General features: G+C 43.4%; 1 protein-coding gene across 8 annotated transcripts in view; it reads right to left on the reverse strand.

Moving 5' to 3' along the window:
- elavl4 (ELAV like neuron-specific RNA binding protein 4) overlaps positions 1-21,982 on the reverse strand; it is a gene marked incomplete at its 5' end in the record, with an annotated part of 95,343 nt that extends 73,361 nt beyond the window's left edge. For 2 of the 8 annotated variants that reach the window (XM_079505220.1, XM_079505219.1), the window contains 2 exons: positions 20,885-21,025; positions 21,935-21,982. In XM_079505220.1, coding sequence (XP_079361346.1) covers positions 20,885-21,025; positions 21,935-21,982 — 189 coding nt within the window. Of the gene's footprint in view, positions 1-2,175; positions 2,224-20,884; positions 21,029-21,934 lie in introns of those variants that run through there. The other 6 variants (XM_079505222.1, XM_079505221.1, XM_079505223.1 and 3 more) reach the window with 4 other exon arrangements.
- Between the last annotated feature and the right edge of the window lie 2,478 nt (positions 21,983-24,460).

A 24,460-nucleotide genomic window follows, 5' to 3' on the forward strand; every position in this document is an offset into this window, starting at 1 on the left:
AACACAACACAACACAACACAACACAACACAACACAGCACAGCACAGCACAGCACAACATAACATAACGTTACATAACATAACATAACATAACATAACATAACATAACATAACATAACATAACATAGCATAGCATAGCATAGCATAGCATAGCATAGCATAGCATAGCATAGCATAACACACCGACTACACCGCAAGCGCTTGCTGTTGCTATACAATTTATATCATCTTTTGAGTTTACAAGTACATAATGAAGCAACAACTGCAGAGTCTGTGCATTCTGCTTAATGAATTCTTCACATCCCACTCTGTTTAAGCATTGATGTGTAACCTTGGAGCTTGACAGTGGAAGCTTGACAGGAAAGCATGGTATTCTGCCTAAGGGTAACTATATGGCACAGTGTGTACTGTATGTGTAGTTTATATTATTATGTGTGGGTGTACACATGTGTGTGTGTAGTGTTATAAATATGATGGCCAGTCCCAGAGCCCAGGACCCCCACCAGCATCTCACCATAGGAGGCCGCAGAGGTGTGGATCACACTCACATCTAATATTGGCCCTATTAGTATACTCAATATACTCTCTCTCTTTCTTTTGCTTTACAGTCCCTTTGTAATCCTTCTCTTTCTGCCCTTCTGTCACACCATCTCCAGTCTTATTATTTATCATTCTCTATCTGTATCTATGTCTCCCTATCCCACTTCAAATATATGCATTCACGCACACATACAAACTCACAGGCTATTTGGATGCAGTCTCTGCCAAGCCCCTGTATCTACGCAACACTAGGCTGCAAGCCCTGAGTGTCCAGGGAGACTGGGTGATAGCTACAGTGCCGCCGCCAGCCCTGTCGGCAAGCTAGGGAATTGCCTTCTTTTCAATTAGCATTTTGATTGCATGTGAGGGACAGAAGCCATCATGCAAACAATCAAACATTTACTTGCTGACAAATGAGAATGATGACGCCACCATTGTTGATGCTAATATAAGTGACTCACGCACAGTGAGTCACTTATGATGGGAAGAGAACCATTTTGAACACATATGGGGTTGTGCTAGAATGCACAACTGTGGTTTTAATACTGGTGGTTAAATCCCAAGCAGTACTAGGTAGTGTGTGAAATGTATGAGTAGAGGTTTGGGGAAAGAGCCTCCGTCTTATGGCTGGACAGCAGAGAATAAATATTGTGGTTGTGAGTTGTTTTTTAGTCAGCAGCCTTGTATCTTGGCAGCTGTTATGGAGGCATAGATGACTAGATGGAAGGCTGTGTGGATGAACGCAAAGTTGAAGGAAGTCTGTGCCAGCTTACAATAATCTCTCTCATTTCACACACACGTGCATGCGCACGCACGCACGCACGCACGCACGCACGCACGCACGCACACACACACACACACACACACAGAGGCTCAGCTTGAGGTTTTGAGATGACACAGGCACAGCATTAACATTCGAGCATGCGCATAGAGCAAGCACACCTACTCTGGCTCTGGCACCAGCATGTACACAAACACACACTGGCGCTGTGTGTACACAAAACAGCGTGACAAATAACGTCTACTCATATGAGTAATATGCCGCACTTTGCATACATGAATATCAATGAAGCCAAAAGTCCAATGTCTCTCCTGTTCACAGCACATTCAGCATCAACAATGTTGCCTTGTCCCACTACATATACAGGTGAGTACAAGACTGGTGCAAAGGCAAGAAAGGAGGTGATTCCTACACCCACGTCATTACCATAAAATGGGAGCTGTTCACCGATTACCTCCCACCCTCCCTCATTCCCTTCCCCACGTTTTCTGCCTCCCCCTATCGCTCCTTACCTCTAACGCTAGAGCTACACCTCTCCCATTAGCATGGTTTCTGGCTCCATCCTGCTCTCCCTCTCTGGTTCTGCCCACTAGCCATGGCCACGCTAGCCCTCTCTACTCTGCCCATGCATATAGCTATATCAACATAATGCCCAGGAACTCTGGCATCACAGAGTGCAACTATTAAACAAAGTACCAGAATAGAATATAGTAGACTAGAAGAGAAAGGAATAGAGAATTAATACTACTATGACTGATCTAATGCTGTGTATACTGCTGGCTGTATAAATTAAAAGCGAGGCTAACAATGTAGAGTGGAGTATAGTGACAGGCTGCCTGCAGCCTTCATCCTTACCATCTTAAACCCATTCCACTCCATTTGGGAGCCGCCAGCCGTTGTGTCTCTCTCTCTCTCTCTCTCTCTCTCTCTCTCTCTCTCTCTCTCTCTCTTTCTCTCTACACACACACACACACACACACACACACACACACACACACACACAACAGCAACGCCTGGGTGAAAAAATAAAAACAAGAAACAATCCCCTATTCTCTCTCTCTCTCTTACTCTCCTCCAGAGCTTTCTGTTTATTATTTTCGGTCTCTTTGTCTCTGTGGCTTCCCCGGTGTTTGTGTCTGAGTTTTAGCAGCGAGTAGACAGCAAGGTGCTAGTGGCGTAGAGAGCAGGCATCGCCTTCTTCCATAGACGCTGAGAGGAGAATGGTGCGCTTGGAGTGGGGAGTGTGTTGGGCTGCAGTGATGCTCCCTCCCTTCTCTAGCCCTCCCTCTCTCCTCCCCACAGCCACCCGCCCAGTCGCCTCCTCAGCTGGAAGGTCAGAGACCGCCCCCCACCCCACCCACCACTTTTTGTCAGAGTGCATGATTGGCTAAACAGCCTGCCTGTTGGCCCACAGACTCTCCTGCCCCTCCCTCAGTGTTAACACCTTCAATATCTGGCTGGCTGTTAGCCCTCATCGGCACACGCCAGCCCCAGCCCGGCTTGGCAGAGAAAAGGCTTTCTGAATCCCAGCAAAGCAATCAATCGCTGCTGAGGTCTCTGCTTGAGTGCGCTGGGCAGAGCAGTGCAGAGCAGTGCAGAGCAGAGCACTAGGAGAATGATTGCAGCCTCAGGCACTATGGTAATAGGATGCCTGCGCAGCACTATGTATATAAATTAGCTATTACTGGGTGCATGTTAAAATCCCCTGTACATTTACAACACTGTGTATACAGATTACCCCCCTCCCCTCACTTTTTAGCTTTTTCTTTCTCTTGCCATCTCTCATGCTGCTCTTTCTCTGTCTGTCTGTCTGTCTGTCTGTCTGTCTGTCTGTCTGTCTGTCTGTCTGTCTGTCTGTCTGTCTGTCTGTCTGTCTGTCTAACTCACTCACTCACTCACTCACTCATTATACTCACTCACTCACGCATGCCCGCCATGTGCACACGCACCAACGCACGTGCGCGCACACACACACACACACACACACACACACACACACACACACACACACACACACACACACTCTATTATTATTATTATTATTATTACCATTATTATTATTATTATTATGCCTCTTTCAAATATCCATATAAATCATTTACATTTATCAAAGTAAAAAAGCACACTACATCAGGCCTACTGCTGTATCTGAAGACAAGAGTGAGTTGAATGTTTTCCTCTGCTGACAACGGCTCAACTATACTTGGATGGATGTCCACTCAGGAGCTGGTGCTACAAGTACAAACGCGCATGCACACATTAAAGTCGCACAGCTGCGCAGGCAGGTGTAGCCTGCTCTGTATACTAACTACACAGCTGTGCATTTTCTTTGTTTTTACAAATCGATTGAAATAAGAAAACAAGTGCAGGCTACTGCCCTTCTTCTAGGCTAAAGAAACCCTACTGAGTCTGACTGAGGCAGAAGGATGCTCAACGAGCTACCTGTCTGCGTGCTGCATGCGGTGTGGCGATAGATAGATGAGACTAGCATTCGGTGGGTATAAATGAATATAAAAATGAAAACAACACAGAGCAAAAATAAATATTCCCTATGCTTCAGAGTTCAGACTCACCATGACCATTCTCGTTTCGAGCTGGTGGTGATAGGAAGGGTGGTGGAACGTGTGTCTGGCAGAGAGATGCGTGGTTCCGATGGACAGGTATACAGCCTATAGTCGCGTGGTGTTGGAGATAATAGTGGAATTGAATGAACCGATGTGGTGAGTCTCGCAAGGACAGCGGAGCCGTGGGAGAAGAAGAAGGAGCAGATCTATAATATAATCTATCTATCTATCTCGGTGGAATGCGCATACAGACACGGGCGCTCAGAAAAAAAATAACAAAACTAACTACCGAAATGGGATAAAAATCACAAGAAACGAAAAGGACAGAGAGCGAGCACGGTGCACCCCGCTTCCGTGAGAAGACTTATATGGAATAGCCGAGCTCTTATTGGCTGCGGGAGGCGGGGATGGGGCGGTGTGCTCACGGAGGAGACAGAGTGGCGGAGGGAGGCGAGGCGAGGCGGCCACTGTGTGTTGATGTGGTCCACGGAGGAAAGAACGGAGGGGATTCAGGAGAATATGTTATTAAAGGTGCACCAGCAACCAGGAACCTCACAGTTATAAGGTTATATAACTCTAAGAAAGTACTATACAGACACACATATGACATATCACTATGTCGCTGTCGGACTCGGACGTAGACATGCACACATTTAAATCTGCACAGCATGCGAGTGTGAGAATCATTCTGTCTGAGACGAGTCTGACATCACCACACCTGATTATCATGCAGATAAATTAATCATTCACACATTCATTTATCTACAACGTTGCAGAAATGGTTACGTTTTCTTTCTTTCTTTCTTTCTTTCTTTCTTTCTTTCTTTCTTTCTGCAATTTGGTGGTACTATATAGCCTCTCGCAGTCTGACCCTTCAACCACATACCGGTATCATACCCATAAATTGTCCTCCCTCATCCTTGACAAAAACACACCTAATAGCCTATAGCCCTATATTTACAACCTAAAAAAGGGAAGCTCATTTTCTCCAGGTGGTCTGTTACTCTATCATAACAGACAAGAAGAGGGAGCCATTGCATCCTGTAACTCCTGTTACCTGGCAGCCAGCAGTCCAACGCCAAAACCCTTCTCACTAACACATGCACATACACTGACATAATAGGCAATGCACACACACACACACACACACACACACACACACACACACACACACACACACACACACACACACACACACACACACACACACACACACACACACACACACACACACACACACACACACACACACACACACACACACACACACACACAGCAGTGGATAAGGGGTAGAGTGACCGGATGACAACCGCAAGGTTCCCAGTTCGAACCCGGGCTCGGCAAGGCTTGGTGCCTTGCATGGTTTCCTCCGGCATTGGTGTGTAAATGGGTGAATGTAATGCACAATCTCTGTACAGCGCCTTGGATAAAGGCGCGATATAAATGCACTATTTACCATTTACCACACACACTAAACCTAATGCTCACTCTGTTCAGTTCTGTTTGCGCACACACACACACACACACACACAAATATAACACAGGATAAGAACAAATTTAAGGTTTATAATCGCTATTCTGCGATTATAATCCCCAATGAGGGATGTTCCTATCATAGTGATAGTTTAAATCACTAACATTTTATTACAGATTTGCTTATTTATACTGCTATTGTTTTTGTTTATTCCATGTTATTTTCATCACAGTTCTTTACATTTGTTTTATTTTAAAATAAATAGCCTACATTTCACTCTTCCTTTGCAAATGAAAAAACCCAATATTAGACCATTTGCATGCCGAAAATAGCCGATCTACAAGCTCATTGTGAGCTATTTTCGGTGTGTGAAACCGCCGTACGGCAAAGTATAAATCATGCTTATAGCATACAACCTCTCCACTTCACCTCTGCCCTCTCCACCTGTCTGTTGGAAGAGTACAGCGAGCTAGCATAGTGACAGCATGCCGGTGTAAGGCTGTGTGTGTGCCTGACATATTAATGAATCTTCGCTCTGCACTCAATTAGGCAGGCCTGAGCAGGATTCACGCGCGTGGACACGCATGGACACACGCACTCACCATACACACACACAGTCACACACACGTGCGTGCGCACACACACACACACACACACACACACACACACACACACACACACACACACACACACACACACGCGTGCACACACACACACACACACACACACACACACACACACACACACACACACACACACAAACACACACACACACACACATGCACACACACACAACACAAGGGAAATGCATGCACATACACTCACGAACACACAGGAGATGATGTGTTGAACAGGGTTTGCTATTGTTTGGGACAGAATAGAATTTGCTTGTCCTTGCAGTCTGGATGTGAATTAAGCTGGGGCTTTGTCTGAATATCTGAATTATATTGTATTAATTTGTATATAATGGGGCGTGGAAGTAAGTGCAGAATAAAAACATGCAGAAAACACAAAGAGAATGGCTTCAAAATAGTAGTGCGTCTTTGCTGATTTCCCTTACACTGGCCCTCGGTGTGTTGAAGCTGAATAGTACCATCTTCTACACACGCTCACTTCCCCATTACTCTTTTATTCTGCACTGACCTTTGAGTTTCACAAAACCTCTGGGTTGAAGCCCAGAGAAACCATTCTCCACCTCACTGCCTCCTGTATCCCCTCCCAACCACGCTTTAAATAATGGGAAATGAGGACAATGAGGATGAATGAATCATAAGGTATATAGTGCTGGTTTCGTTAAATGCCAGGAACTTAACTATTGATGTGATGACAGAAGGAGAAGCTGTGAAAAGGAGAGATAAAACAAACGTTTCCCAGTCTCCTGGAGGACAGTGAAGTGAGAAAACAGAGGTTGCTTTCTATCTCTATAAAATAATCCAAATAACTTTTTATTTGCAGTGTTGGGGGAGTTACTTTCACAATGTAATACATTACAGATATTACTTCTGTAATGAAAAATAATAATTACGTTACAAAATAACTGTTTGTGACAAGTAATGTGCTATATTACGTTTGCATTCCTTCACAGAACATTCTCAATTGAAGCATAGAACAAGGCCCTGTTTAATATTAAACAGAAGGGTAGGCTAAATTGAATAGAGAAACCATAATAATGTTATAGGTAGCCTTATGTTTTGCAGCCTAAAATGCAATGTCATGATGATACACAAACCACTCAGAAGCTGCAGCATCGGTGTAGAGGAAACATTAATAAAAGTCAAAATTGCAAATTGTAAACAAACTGCATTGTCATTAGTGTGCATGAATTTGTGAGAAGCATTACAAATGATAACAGAGTTTGTTTTAAAGTAATGCATTACTTGACAATTAACTCTAATACTATTATATTAGTTTGTTCTTCACGTATGTATGTAATGCTATATGCAATGTGTTACTTGTGAAATGTGTTGCACACCCATGAACTCTACACTCCAGTGAGTGATTTAGCTAAATTGTTTCATAGGACTATGGTTCATGTTAAAATAGAAAACAACACTCCAACTATGAAGGCAATGAATTTCGTGTGTGTGTGTGTGTGTGTGTGTGTGTGTGTGTGTGTGTGTGTGTGTGTGCGTGCGTGCGTGTGTGCGTGCGTGCGTGCGTGCGTGCGTGCGTGCGTGCGTGCGCGTGTGTGTGTGTGTGTGTGAACTGTTGTGTGGTCATGTACTAATAAGAGACATTTCATTAAAATGTATGGAAAGATGGAAGGAGTTGTTTGACTAGATGCTGTACAGCCTGGATGTGGTTAGAGATTACAGGGTGTTCTCTATACTGTGTAGACTACACAGCTAAATATGGATGCTTGTAGGTCGATTCGTACGCTCTTTCATATTTAAAGATGGAGTGCCGTGATTTTTGTCTTTTTTGTGTTTATGAGGTGACAGTACTACATTAGACCCCTTGGTGTGGTTGTTATGTGCAATGATGTCTTCCCTTTGTACTTAGGGTTTCCTCCTGGAGACTGAAACCTTGAGTCAAACGTGCCAATGAAAAAAACAGTGATATGGTGACATCACAATATCCACCTCCCCGTTTATCATACAACAACAGCTGTGGGTGCGGCTTCAGTTCAGGTGGATCACCACCCATCACCACCCACCAGGCAAACCAGGCATACTTAATGAACTGGTGGGAGTGTCCACATTTTAACAAATACTGTACACTTTTTTGAAAATAATCTTCCTCCTTATATAATAATACTAATGTGGAAAAAAATCACGGCACTCCATTCTTTAAATTAAAACAGTAAATGTACCTGTTCACAGTGCAGTACTGCATGTCACAATGTGCAATTATGTTTGTCTATGGGTTGGGTGAGTACATTTAACTTTTAAAAATGTCTATTTAAAAAATAGAAAATCAGTAAAGAACAAAAAACGCTAAGGGGGTGTTAAGGTATTATAGTAAACTGGTATTGTAATGTATATATATATATATATGGTATTATAGTAAACTGTTAAATCATCAGTGCTGATTCAACTCTGACAGTGAGCAAAATTTAACCAAACGGGCCCACTCAGAGTTAAACACTCAGTGTTTTATGATACATGTAGCTTGCAGAGTTAGTTCTGGCAGATTTACTCGAGGGGCTCATTCCATTCAGTGCTATGCAAGGCCCACATGTCATATGCTGTCGTGGCAATCAGCTGACCATTTGGGCGGGGTACTTTAATCTTCCTGCATTCCTTCTGTTCCGTTCCTGGTTGTCGTTAATCGTTATGAGCTGTTTGCTCCCACCGCCACCCCAGCACCACCGGTGGGCGCTTCTATTCGTGAGTTATCTGACAGAAGCTTAGTAATAACTTAGAAAGTTCTGCTTCTCGATTGACTTGATAAATTTCATTGCCGTTTTGTATGACATTGCTTGGAAATGAAACTGTATGGGCGTGAATACATTTGGCTTTTTTGTTGATGACTGATGCATTTTTTCAGTGGATAAATGATACAGTATATTTCTTCACTGGTCTTCAGTTTTGAAAGTTAAAAAGCTTTTGTGGCTGAAACCCAGGACTGCCAGCCATACAGTCAGCAATGTGAAACCCCATCTCATTGATTGGCTCTGGCTCACACACACGCGCGCACGCACGCACGTACGCACACACACAGAGTATGGGCGCATGGTCTTACACACATGAATGCACGCACGCATGCACGCACGCACGCACGCACGCACGCACGCACGCACGCACGCACGCACGCACGCACGCACGCACGCACGCACGCAAACACACACACACACACACACACACACACACACACACACACACACACACACACACACACACACACACACACACACACACACACACACACACACACACACATTTCAGCTCCTGAAATGCCTTTTGGTCTGACACTGTGATGGCCGTAGAGCCAAGGCTTAAACGGCCAGGCCCCAGCAGTCTGCTTCAGCCTGTGCTTAGAGCCTGCTAATACACAGAGTAGAGAGCTGGCTAATTGTCATGAACTCCTTCTAACCCTCCACCCCTCCCTGCATCTCCACACCAAACCTGCACTCACTGCCCCTCGCGGATTAACTGCACGCTGCGGAGTTGATTCATTTATTTATTTATTTTCTGTTGATGCAAATTATCAGATTTCTTCAAAGGCTACTGACTGACTTGATTTTAAAGATCTCTGCTGTTAATACCTTCTGTCTTTTTTGGTTGCTGCTGTTTTACTCATTCTGCTTGCTTTTCCCTTCGATTAAAAAGTCTTGTTGCACAATAACAGATGCACACACACAAACTCACTAAGATCTATTCATGCCACTCCCTAAAAAAGATTTACTGTATAGCGTTTTGTGTTTGATCTAAACAAGGATACGGTAGGCTATACTTTAAAGTCATAGGAGTTATACACCATGTACTGAATATGTGTAGGCAGCAATGACTACACATTGTGAATAGTCATCACACACAATGTTACAGTGGTACATGTGTTATTATAGCAGTAACAGAAAAGTCAAGAATGAGCAGGCAAACAATATTGTGCAGTGTATAACACGTTTGAATATGCAGTGCACAGATGGAGTGATAATTGTGGTCGGTCTCAGTTTGAGTCTTGTTAACTGTCAGACACGACATCTTAACACCTGTCTCATGTTTCACTCTGCATAATAAGGTTTCTATTTAAAAGCGGAGAAGTGAAGATACCAGCCAAGGTGTCACCTGAGAGAGTGCCCAGAAAATTCCTTGATTATGGAAAAGAAGACGTCAAACATCATCTTGTGTTTCGTAGTGAAACTGGTTCCCTTGCTTGCAAACGCTCTAATCAAAATTGAAACAATCAAGAAGATAAAATGGTCTGAAATTCTGAATTGAATTATAGTTGTGCACTGTATTGTTTTACAAGTAGTATAAAAACAAATAAGAACAGCATGACAAAGGTAAAAGGAACAATACAACCCTTGTCAGGCAGGGCTGTTCTTACAGCACCATCTTACTCATAAGAACCTAATACATTTAATCGGCTGACTCGGCCCAGACTCTCCTCAGCATGCAAGTGCTTACTTGGGACTCCGTTTGATTTTGTCCTTGAAGGATCCATTTAGTTTCTGTATTGAAGTTCTGGCAGCAGCCTCATCGAGCTGCGCTACTCAGATTGATGATCACCTCTCCCCTGGCAGGTGTCCACCCTGCCTCCGTCGGTAACAATCAACAAATGGGTGTCAGAGCCTGTGACTCTCATGTCTTCCTGGCCAGGGACGAACCCCACATCACTTACTGTCTCCCAGACACCAGACAGCCATTAACACCATGCTACTGTATCCAGGAAGAGAGGCTGTAGTTTGCATTCAATAGACCTTTGGGAATGTTTTCAATAATACTGTAATGCTGAGATACTATAACGAGCAAACCTTGGAAGAACAAATATTGGTAGATTCAGAGATATTCCCATTAGTACTGCCAGTGGTAAAATATGCTGTACACATTCAGGGTAATTTGAGGCATTTTGGTATAAAAAACATCAATGAAACAGCTGTTAAAATGTATTAAATAAAGTATTCTGCTGAAATCTAGCAGTGTTACTTCTCTTTATGCCAAAAGGCATCCACGGTCATTTCAGCCCCATGTTAGTCCCTTCTCTCAGAAGACAACCCTTTCGGTACAGACATGAATTCTTCATGTTGATCCTGGAACACGGCGGCTCTGCATGTGTCACAGCATGCATGCCTTTCCATAACAACTGGAAGCTGTTTGCTGTGGATATAGTGCTGCAGACAGCAAAGATGTGACAGGAGCTGTCTGAAAGCTGAGGCCAGATTATCTGTCTCTAACTGTGAAATAGGAAGTGAGAGCTCGCTCAGGCTACTAAACTAAATCAAAATGATATAAGTAAAGATGAACAGTTTAGCATATGGGTGGAAAGTTCAGCAACATTCAAGATTCTTGTATCTTGAATTGCTGGTTTAAAAAAAAAGAAGAAAAAAAAAGACAATGAGTAGTAAAACAAATAAAATACAGTAGTATATTTCTTCCCGTTTTTGTTTTGTTGTCTCAACCATCTGATCTCAAGGAAAACATTAGGCAGAATCTTTATATTTTAGTTAAAGTTGTAGTAAACAGAATTATAAAGATGCACATAATTTTAAGGAACCAAACACACGTATTGACAAATTCACACGGCAGCCATTTTGCTCTTAATTCATACTCATGGGTGAGAAATGAGAGTAGTTGGTCCCAGGCTGAAGCCAGAAATGAAAGGAAGATTGCAGGAGTGCCCAGAGAGGCTTAGCTATGCATTGGCTGTTGGGCCTGGCAGGAATATTGGCACAGAGCATGTATTCTCAACAGGACTGTGGTGGATTAGAGTCCATTTGGACAGCAGAGGGGTCCACAGTTTGGGATGACATTCAACACCTCAGCCTGTATCTGCTTCTGTACGTATAATGATCATGGGATTCTGTTTTGTTTTTCAATGTTATCTGTTACAATAGTAACTGTTACAATAATTACAATTACATGATTGTAGATACAGATACATTGAACCGGAACCAGTGAATTTAATTAAGAGTAATTAATATTATGCTTAAAATATACAATCCGAGTCCCATAAAGTGGGTAATCGTTAATGTTTTATACTGAATTCTCTGATCTCTTTGTGAGATTAAGCAGTGGGCATATTGCAGTGTGGTGGGTCCTTCGGTCATGGAGTGCAGTGGGTGGGTTTTGGGGCTGTGGGGCGGTAGAGGTGGCGGCCTGTTTTACGTTTGATCCCTGTCGGGGAACAACCATGCTCGCAGGGTGACCACCGTGGTCCATCTGGTGGAGGCTTTAATCACGACACCCCCACCACACACATACACACGCACACACAGGCAAACACGCATGGACACACACACACACACACACACACACACACACACACACACACACACACACACACACACACACACACACGGCTGCTCATGGGAGAGGAGATTCTCTCGACCGTTGCTTATTGCCCTGGCCTTTCTGTCTTTCATGGGGATTGTTTCTTGGCTCAGGCGCTGTAGCACTCCAGAAGAGCATCTCCTTGATGCCCTCAATAAATCTGTGTAATAACACCACCTGATTTCTGCCAAGATGGAAAATAATATAGTTCTAACTCTCTCAGAATATGCCTAAATGGTCAAAGAAGGCTTTTTCTGTTTTGTTGGGAAAGAATGTTCTTTTTTGAATGAAGCACATGCAGGATTCTTCACAGGGCTGCTGCCCCACAGACACCGCTGTGGACTGAAACATGCCCACAGCGCTGTGGACTGAAACATGCCCACAGCGCTGTGGACTGAAACATGCCCACAGCGCTGTGGACTGAAACATGCCCACAGCGCTGTGGACTGAAACATGCCCACAGCGCTGTGGACTGAAAAATGCCCACAGCGCTGTGGACTGAAACATGCCCACAGCGCTGTGGACTGAAACATGCCCACAGCGCTGTGGACTGAAACATGCCCACAGCGCTGTGGACTGAAACATTGCCCACAGCGCTGTGGACTGAAACATGCCCACATCGCTGTGGACTGAAACATGCCCACAGCGCTGTGGACTGAAACATGCCCACAGCGCTGTGGACTGAAACATGCCCACATCGCTGTGGACTGAAACATGCCCACAGCGCTGTGGACTGAAACATGCCCACAGCGCTGTGGACTGAAACATGCCCACAGCACTGTGGACTGAAACATGCCCACAGCGCTGTGGACTGAAACATGCCCACAGCGCTGTGGACTGAAACATGCCCACAGCGCTGTGGACTGAAACATGCCCACAGCGCTGTGGACTGAAACATGCCCACACTGCGCAAATCCACTTCTCCAAATGTCACTTCATGCTTAACTGCTCTTTCTTATGCTTGACAAAAACCGAGTAAAAGCGAGTAGATCACAAAAAAACAATAACTCTGCTGCTTTTCAGTTTAAATGCGTACATGCTTGATAATTTATTTTATGTAACTTGCATCATCAAGCCATTTCATTGTTTGACGAAACATTATTATTTATTTATTTCATCATGGCTAATATTACTAATTTCATAATGAGGACAGTTTTACTTCTACCCTATTCAGACCCATTGGACCAATACTACCACGGTTGATTAAGTACATTGGAAAACGAATTGAAAGCAGGCAAAATACACACTGTATAAATGCATTTATATAGCGCTTTTCAATGTATACTTCACATTCACCCACACATTCACATTTCACACACCGACGGTGGAGGAAACCATTCATGCAAGGCACCAACCTGCTCATTTGGGAGCATTGGGGTTCAGTGTCTTGCTCATATGGGACACTTCAACACCAACTCTGGGGGAGCCCAGGTTCGAACGGGGAACCTTATGTTTCCCAAGTGGCCGCTCTACCTCTTGAGCCACTGCCGCCCCCATATGCAAGCCTTGATAGGTAAATGTAATGTGGCGATATGGGAGATGAGAACATATATACCACTAAAAATAATTACATTCCGCTGATATATTTCAGCACCTCTAATCATTAATTCATTCATTTTTCATTAATTTAAAACATTTGTCACAAATGCCTCAGCTCACGGCAGACTCCATGGTTAAACATTCAAAACTAAATGCTGCTGTTAGAATATATTCATTATTAATGGGACTGGATCGCTACTGGGTGATACCATTGCTGCATCTTATTCAGGGTTACATGGAGAGCTGTTCGCTGTTGGCAGCACCACTGGCAAAATCCTGAGCAAGCACTGTAACTCCAGACCTGATTATTATACAGCTAGATTGTATAGCTGTATAATAATAACTGTATAGCAATTTCCTACTGTAGCCTTTCTTAGCTTGATGTAGTAGTAGGGCTTATTATGTGAACAACCTCCTTTCTGACTAATCAATATACGGTACTGTTGGAAAAAGCTATTGGACCCCAAGTTTGGCAGATATTTAAAAACACTTAAGCAGCATATTTTATCCATGCAGGGTCTGTCTATTCCTTATATCTCTTTGGTGCTGCTAATGGCTATAGCTACAGCTGCCTGCAACTTCACTGGCCACTCCTTGGTGATAATATATGTCAACCACATATTATTTATTCGTGGCAGCAGCAGACACTTTACCCCCCCCCCCCCCCCCCCCCCACCCCACCCCAGCAATTAGTGAATCAATAAAAAGGCATCAGCGTAGAAACTATCACTTCTGAGTGGGGGAGAAATAGTGTTCCTTGTCATCATATAAGCTCACCATGATTCAAATATCATTTCCCATCACCAGTGTCAGACATGCTGTAGCCTAATTACTCCTGCTTTTAAAATGGCTCCCAAAAGACAAGAAATCCCTGCAAATAATGCAGTCTTGATGAAAGAAAATAAATGTATCTTTGTAATTAATTTACTAGCTGTCTCTGTTAAGAAAAAACTAGCTGCTCACAGGGATTTGAAGTTGGACTTAAAGAAGAACTGCAGGTGGAAAGATAATGTTTGTTTATTCAACCTTATGAACTTTACCTTGTGGTGAAACAGAGGTAGAGTCATGAGGTGGCCATAAATCCTCCAACAATGCATATATTAATATGCGTTATATAATAATAATAATAATAATAATAAAACACTTATTTACACAGCCATGCACTTCTCTAATGTAATGTAAGACTGTGTGTCACAACAACGCATTCAGTGGGTGACCAGACTAGAATAGTTGCACGTGAGTATCGCGCACCGAAAAGAGTGCAATGCAATGAAAAGAGTTGTGAGCTTGTGGATCGGCTATTTTCTGTGTGTGACAGCGGCACGCAACTACGTATAAATCAGACGCTTCACAGTTAGCGTGTCGGGGGAAACGCTGAAGCTGCGAGTTCTGCTGCCCTGCTCCCTCTGTTATACGGATGAAATTACAGGTCATTACTTCCAGGTCAAGGTGATCAAACATGACCTTTAGCTGGGTGTGGGTGTTTGTGTTGGCTGTAGCTGGGTCTTCAAAGGACAGAATATCATTTATAATAATAATAATAACAATAATAGCTCGGATTTATATAGCGCTTTTCTAAATACCCAAAGCGCTTTACATAAGAACACTAGGAACAGACTTTATTAAGAAAAAAACATGTATGGATCTCTTCCACACCCATCTTTCTATCGCAGTATATGGGCCATTAACCGTTATAAAACATAACTAATGATAAAGAAAATGGTAATTTTGAAACCCACACCGAAATGCATCCTGTAGTGTAGAACATTGGTTCCCAACCTATTTATAATGAAGTACCACCTCCGAAAACATTTGGCTCTCCAAGTACCACCATAATAACTGTTAAAATACAGGAGCGTATACCTGTCCTTTTTGTTCCATTCCTAAGCCAATAACGCTGCTGCTCTGACAAAACTCTGTCTAATCACTAATCAGCACAACTGATGATATTTCTAATGTGATTAATCGGTTCTCAAATCTCCTATTAACGGCTAGGTGTGCTGTCGTGCTCATTTCAGCACGGCTGGATAGCCTATTTCAACCAATTGCTTGGTCAGAAGAACTACCCGTAGTAATATAAATATTTCATTCCACTTTTGTCTTTTTTCTTCTTTTTTGGGCGACTCCTCTGTGTATAAGAGGGGGGCTCAAGTGCCACCAGTGGTACTGGTACCAGTGGTTGAGAACCCCTGCTGTAGACAGCGTAAATTATAGGGTTGTTATGTGATAAAAAAGGACTCATCGCATGCTGCAAAACTGAGACAGACAGCAAGTTTGTTGTTTTGTGTGTTTGTCTGAACGTGCATGCATGTGTGCGCTCGTGTGTGTGTGTGTGTGTGTGTGTGTGTGTGTGTGTGTGTGCGCGCGTGTGTTTGCAGACACCTGCTCCACTCAACAGTGACGGCTCCCAGCGGGGCACCGGCTCAGCTGCTGATCACTAGGCCCTCCCTGCAGCACTGGTAGTCCAACACACACACACACACACACACACACACACACACACACACACACACACACACACACACACACACACACACACACACACACACACACACACACACACACACACACACACACACACACACACACACACACACACACACACACACACACACACACACACACACACACACACACACACACACACACACACTGGCCGAGTGGCCGTATAGCTTTTCCAACAAATCTGAAGCCCTCAGGCCATCCTTGCAGTATCCCTCAGCCTTTCTTTGCCCCCTGTAACTGACACACCACATGTGCTCATATCCAGCACGGCGCACGCACACACGCACGCACACACACACACACACACACACACACACACACACACACACACACACACACACGCACACACACACACAATAATAATGCCTATAGGTATATAATAACACATTTTTCTTTCAACAAATATAACTGCGCCCCTTCCAGTTTCAGATGCAATAGGTTTAAATGGACAAATAGCATAAAAGCTACAGTAAATAATTTAATCTAAATTATGTGCTGTGCCCTAATAGCCAAGGAGAGAACAAACTGCATAAGACACTGATGATAGAAACTCTGAAAATGAATGCAAAATCACCCTAAAAGTTGATATGAGTTAACAGTGACAACTGACACAATGAATGATGTGGTAGGGTTTAGACAACCGTGTTGTTTGTTTTACTTTGTTTCTTTGAGCTGATGATTTTGTTGAAAGTTAGCTAAGCCATACATCATGTACAACAAATATCGAAGAGCCAATCTACAAGTTCCCAACGAGTCACATTGCGATGTGTTGTGAGCTTGTACATATTTTTGATGGGGGACATTTGTTTTTGTACATTTTGAAATTATTATCTTTTAAAATATCCCCCAAAATAGGGACGTCAGGATTAGAGTAACTAATTTGTAATTATTTTCTACACTCTCCATCTTCTTTTCTCCCACTGTGACTCTGTTTTTCCTTCTGTATTATTGTTAAGTGTGCTGCACCTGTTTGTGCCGTGGCGGCGGCATACATGGTGCATAAATGGTCCAATTTCCTACTTATACACAACAGTATAATCAAGGAAGGGGGAAATGCTGCGAGCGGCAGATGGAAGGAGCTAATCATTGTTGTGAAATAGAGATGACCCCTAACTGTCTCCTGGCTTTCCATACAGCTACATACATTTGCCAGATACCCACTCTTTTCATCGCAGGCTGATGGTGACTGGTGAACCCCCTGGGATGAGTTTGAAGGGAAACATTTAAAAATAGGAGGGAAAAAAAGAAAGAAAAATGTTGAAAAAGACACTGGAGTTGCCAAAACAAAACCCAGTGTCATGCACATACAGAGCAGCAGCTGCCGGCAGTAGGTAATCAGTGGAAATTCTCTAGAAATGAACAGCATTCAGCTCTGCAGCACGGCAGGCGCACTGCAGGTTCTAAGATATGGGCTTGGAAAAATTACATCTCAGTGACAGAATTAGGAAGTCATTTGCGATTCGTCTGCCTTGCATGTTCTTTAAAATCCCACCCACTCCCTATCTGAGATGGTACGGCTAAGATCTCGCCATCCTCCTCTGACAAAACTGCCCTGACACTGCAGATGCTCATTTTGAACAAAGCAACATCAGTTTGCTTCCAAGTCACAGGCTTTGTGCACTCTGTACCGCTCTGCCTTGCTCTAGCTTCTGATGGAGATCAGTACATATCAAAGATTTGTTTTAAAAGTACCTTTTAAGCACACTTTTATCCATCTAACATACACAGCAAGATATTCAAAATAATACAAGAACACACACATAACAAAACCACAAATATACGCCTAAAAGCACACGGTACACGGTGACGCACACACGCACGCATGCACACACACGCACGCGCGCACACACACACACACACACACACACACACACACACACACACACACAGTATGCAGGTATGCACGTCGTGCATATACATTTATGTACATTTGCAAACATACTATATACGCAAAACTACTCAACGCTCAGAGAGCGTAAACTGTAAACTTGGCTTGTGATGAAGGATGAAAACGTTATATAGGTATTTATTCATGCAGTGCATGGTCCATCATTCACAATAACATGTTGTCTCTTAAAAGACGTGATTTATTTCAGTTGAGCGTTACACCTAAGTGCATTAACTGTAGATCCTTGTTTAGCCTATTATTAATGATATATTTTAGCTGGAGATTCACAGATTCAGCGTTCACAGATTTGGATACAGTCACAGAAGCATGGCAGTCTTATTTTTTCTTTCGATATCAACAAGCCTTTCAAGGCTTTACAAGCCAAAATCACCAGAATCTTCCAGCACATTTATCTAATGTATGCAAATGATCTTGCTGTGCTTAATGAAGGTACCATTAATCACCATAACGATGGTCTCTGTTTTAACCAGGGAAATCACACACACAGAGACAGGCACATGTGTACGCACTCACATTCTCTCTTTCTCTCTCACACACGTCGCAAACGCTCACGCACACGTGTGCGTGCGCTCACACACACACACACACACGCACGCACGCACGCACGCACGCACGCACGCACGCACGCACGCACGCACGCACGCACGCACGCACGCACGCACACACACACACACACACACACACGGTCACACCTCATCACCAGCCACATACATTAATTACATAATGGGCAAAACAACTAAACAAAAATACATGTTACGTACCATCATTTCTTGTATTATAAAGGCGTATTTAGAGGAGGTCTTAGTAACAGTAATATACCATATTTATGCAACCCAATGTAACCTTTGCTCAGGATTTGTTTTTCGTTTACATGCTGTACTTTGCCAGTTAGTACATTTATTATAATTTGATTATGCATGGCACAAACTGGAATGGATTGGACCATTTTAAGTAAGATCATCCAATTCTGTAATTCAGTCAACAACAGCGCTGATAAAAATTAATCTAAATACCTTGTCACAATCTCAATCTCACATTCATATAATAACCTCGGTTAATTATTAGGACCGGTTTCAACAAATGATTTGCAGTCTGACAGCTTCGGGCAAGAAGCAGATAAGAATATTCTCGGTCGGAAAATGGCCTCTGCAATGAGATATCATTCTGCGTGGCGCACAAGACAGAACATGGTGGCAGACAGACGTCTTTGAACTCTTGTGAGAATTCAAAGCTGGATATGAAAATGAAGAAAATGAAAATGTGAAAGGTTTTCACAGATTTAGCCCAACACCCCCTACCTCGAGCATTTGCATAAAGCATACAGTAAAGGCCCTCAGTGACAATTTATTCATTTGTAACTCGTGTGTACAAATGTATCCAAAGGGACCCATGAGGGTCCATTTGGATATAAACTCTCAGAGTTAAATTATCACTGAGGATTTAATAACGTACAGTCAGCAGCATGACTGAGGTGGGATGAAGGCTCCTGAGAGGCTGTGGGTGGGGGATCTGAGACACGTTTTGAAGGACAAACGAACCAATGAAGCGCCTACAGCAGATTAGACACCCACAGCTTCATGACGCTTTAACGCAGCGACTCAGGGATTTTTCTCACAACGCTTTGCCTAAAATGCACAGGGGTTTCCACGTCATGACCATTGCAATGCCTTCGCTTCCCTTTGAATTCATCTTTACTGCAGAGTAACGTTGAGACAAATGCAAAATATCCCAGTTATCAATATGTACCTGCTTCCCCTGCTGACTCCACCTGACAGATGATTCCATCCATTTCGTTAAATAAATACACACGGTTGTTGGACTGACATGAAAGTGAAAGTGTTGCAACAGCTCCTTAGTTTATTGAGAACAGCAGTCTTTTTATTCCGTATATGTACTAGCTATTTGTCCTCAACGTTCACATGTGCAGTATGTGCAACACCTTTTATTAATTTAGCAGAGAAATAAAATCCATGTCAGGAGGAGGAAAATACGAGTGCAAACACTCTACCTTAATGCATACACTGCAGACACTGACTAACTACACAGTACAACTAACTACACATTGTCTACACAAACAACTGCTCACACGCACACGCACGCACACACACACACACACACACACACACACACACACACACACACACACACACACACACACACACACAGTCGCACATGCATGCACACACAAATGCACGCACACGCATATGGGGTGAATCGTGCATGCATACACACACACACACACACACACACACACACACACACACACACACACACACACACACACACACACACACACACACACACACACACACACACACACACACACACACACACACACACACACACCAATTCCCATGATACCAAACTGACTGGCAGAGGCTAAAGACAGAGTAGGCGGCCATAATTGAACAAACATAAAAACATAAATATTTACTAATACAATCCGCTGGGAATACAGTCAGGATCCCACAATTGATTTGTTCTCTTCCTGCCTCTCTCTCTCTCTCTCTCTCTGTCTCTGTCTTCCTTAAACACACACAATGTATCCCTTGGTCTTGTTCTCGTTACGCTCGCCCGTGTGTTGATTAAAGAAATGGAGATATAAATATATATATATATATTGGTCTGTCTATCCTCTTACCAGGGGTGACCTGTAGCCCAGCTGGGCCGACGATGACAGGAGATCCCTAGGAAATAGCGGCGAGTGCGTCTCAGGGACGGAGCCTGTGCCACTGGCTGCTAGTCCCGAGAGCTGCCCGTACCTCGCCATCATCCTGAGATGCTGCTCACAGAACACACACAAACACACACACACACACACATACACACAAACAAACACACAAACACGCAGGCTCATACACAGACACAGGAGGAGTGGTGGAGGAGGAGAGGGAGGAGGAGGGAGAGAGCGGTGGAAGAACAGATAACAGCAGGTAGGAAGGACAGAGAGAGAATGGTAAAGGACAGAAAGGGGGGGGGGGTTGAGGAAGAAAGAGGAGGCAGAGGGGATTACAGAACACTATGCTCTCACACAAATGCTTGTGTGAACACGCACGTACGTACGTACACAAATACACACACACGCTCAAACTTGCACATACGTGTACATGGGTGCACACATACAATTTTAGCCCTGGGTGAAGCAATTTCACAAGCAAGCCTGTCGTTGATAGCTATGTTGCTTTTGTTCAAATATATGGGGGGACAAAGTAGTGAATGTCACATTGGAACAGCCTGGGTCCTATTAGCCTTTCATTGGTTACTGCAAGCCAGGATGAGAGTGAGAAGCGTATATAGCAATCCATTTTCTTAATTTGTTTTTGCGTCCGTGCCGTCCACTGCACCAGGGTGATGCACTAAAACCACTGCTGTTATCATTCAATCAGCCATTCTGTCTACTGGCTATTATGAGCATACATAAATGTGCGGACACACACACACACACACACACACACACACACACACACACACACACACACACACACACACACGCACACGCACACGCACACGCACACGCACACACACACACACGCGCGCACACACGCACACACACACGCGCGCGCGCACACACGCACACACGCACACACACCCGCAGACATACCGTACAATAGCACAAACATGACACAGAATGGTTGGCAGCAGACATGACACCGGTGAGGTGAAGAGAATGAACAAATCCAGATTTCTTTACCTCATTGCTTAACAAAGCGGCGTTGAGTGTTCGGCTTATTTCGAACATCTTCAAAATCAGTGCTGTTTCTTTTTTGCTCCTTATTTCTTTTTCTTTTTCAGATGGTCTCCCTTTCAGTTCTTTTCCTCCCTTTCTCTTTACTTGATGATAGTAGAATCAGTCCCAGGAACAAAAAAAAAAAAAAAAAAGAAAAGAAAGAAAGACAGAAAGAAAGAAAAAAATAATTAATTAATTGGAGAAAAAAATATATAGAGGGAATAAATCCTCTTAAATGTTCTGATTTTGCTCAGGTTTGGTCAGTCCCCTTTTTTCTTTTCGTTTCTTTCTCTCTCCCCGTCTATTGGCGCGCCTCTGTTGGCTGTAGCTGTAGTAGTGGCGTCTCTGCCCAGGGTCTCCGCACACGTCTGTGGAGTCAATATGTTGTGTTTTTTTTATCTCCCCAGAGTCAGCACATTAAAACAGGCAGTCAGGCAGTCGGTCGGTGGGTCGGGCTGACGGGCTGGCTGGCTCCCTTATCTGTCCCCCGCACACTGGCTCACACAATACGCTCCGATCCTCACACTGCTCACTGGCAGATTAGCCAGTCCCAAAACATAGCTCTTAGTTTAAAACTCTCCTCCCTCTCTCTCTCTCTCTCTCTCTCTTTCTCTATCACTCCCTCTCGCTCTCTCCTTCGCTCACCCTCCCTCTCTCGCTCTCTCTCACCCCTCTTTCTCATTCCATCCCTCCTCGTGTGGCTCTCTCTCTCCCTCTCTCTCTCCTCCGTGGCTCACGCATTGATGCAGCTACAGTTCGCTCTGTTACCACAAGGTGGGCAAACTGTTCTAGGAACAGTGACACCATCGCCACCACATCCCTTTCTTTCTGCCTCTCCTGTCTGTTACGTTCCACGCTTGTGTGTGTGTGTGTGTGTGTGTGTGTGTGTGTGTGTGTGTGTGTGTGTGTGTGTGTGTGTGTGTGTTCATCGTTCTGTACTCGTATGGAAAGACAATACATTTCCTTGAACCTTGATATACAGTTATTTATGGTACACAGTTATGTAAACAGCACATTTTACAGCAGTGCACTCTATTATCTCACCAGGATTTGAGATTTAAAACAATATTGTACAGTAAATAATATTGTACAGTTGTGGAAAAAGACTGTGTTGCAGTGACTTGACTAATTCATTAACTAATTGCTTGGTTATGAAATTTGGGCCCTAACAGAATCAAGTTGTGGATTGATCTGTAGAAATGTAGTGTTCAGCTCTAGAGCTGCATTATATAGGCTACTCACTGAAACGTTATATACTGTAGCTCAGTTTAACATAATGTACAATATTAAGAGAGGAGTCTGGAAGCGAGGGTACACAGTGACATCCTCAGAGTGCACAGATGTAACCTAATTGAGCCTTATGCGTCCATTAGTTCACTCTCAGAGTTACATTAAAACAAAGGATGTCCCAGTGATATTGGGCAGAGGTAGAGAACATTACTGAGATGATGTGTGCACCACCAAGGTCAGCTGACTGTCCTTCTCTCAGCCTGTCAAAAGCAGGGTGTGGCACAGAGGTGACGAAGCAGCTCGTCGCTACAGTTGCATGGCTGGGGTTCCCAACAAAGGAAGGAATGAGCGGGATGGGACAGCCATGTCATGATGAGATCACTGGCAATGTCCAGTGGTGGAAAAAGTACTCAAATGTTTTACTTTAAGTAAAAGTATCAATATTGCAATATAGTACTCTGTTACAAGTAAAGGTCAGGAATTCTAAATTCTAAATGTATTTACATTTCCAAATGTAAAACTACTAATTGTGCAGAATGTCCAATTTAAAGTTTTAAAATCTATATAATAATCTTTTGAAAATAGCAGATAAGCTCACAATGTGTCACATCGCGACACATTGTGAGCTTGTAGATCGACTATTTTCAAATGGCCGAAATGTATATAGGGCTGAAGTGGTTAATGTATGCTTTGTAATAATAATCAAAATCTGTTGTCCTGAGCCGATCACGTGATCGGAAATCGGGGCCGATCATGTCATTTTCAAATGATTGGAATCGGATCGGGAGCAAAAAAATCAGGACATCACTAGTATATTACATGCATATCATGATATTCGACTGGATATTGTCTGTAATTTTGGATATTGTAGTATTGTGATATGGCATAAGTGTTCTATAAAAATATCGGATCTGGATACTCAAAATCAAGTGATCGAAATCAGATCGGGAGCAAAAAAACGTGATCGGGACATGATAAGTAACTATAGTAACTAACGTTGACTTAATAATTGTAGTGGAGTAAAAGTAATTGCCTCTGAAATGTAGTGGAGTAGAAGTAAAAGTGCATTACTTAAGTACTTAACTGCACCACTGCAAAGGAACGAATGAGCGGGAGGGGACAGCCATGTCATGATGAGATCACTGGCAATACCATATATCCTGTGTGCATCATAACAGTCCATCACATCTATTTAAGACTGATGATTCCCAGTGTAGGCTGTGTTTGTCTGCCCGTATCGGTTGAATTGCCATTTTGGCA

The sequence above is a fragment of the Electrona antarctica genome, assembly GCF_951216825.1.
Source record: "Electrona antarctica genome assembly, chromosome: 7".
NCBI classification, from domain to species: Eukaryota; Metazoa; Chordata; class Actinopteri; order Myctophiformes; family Myctophidae; genus Electrona; species Electrona antarctica.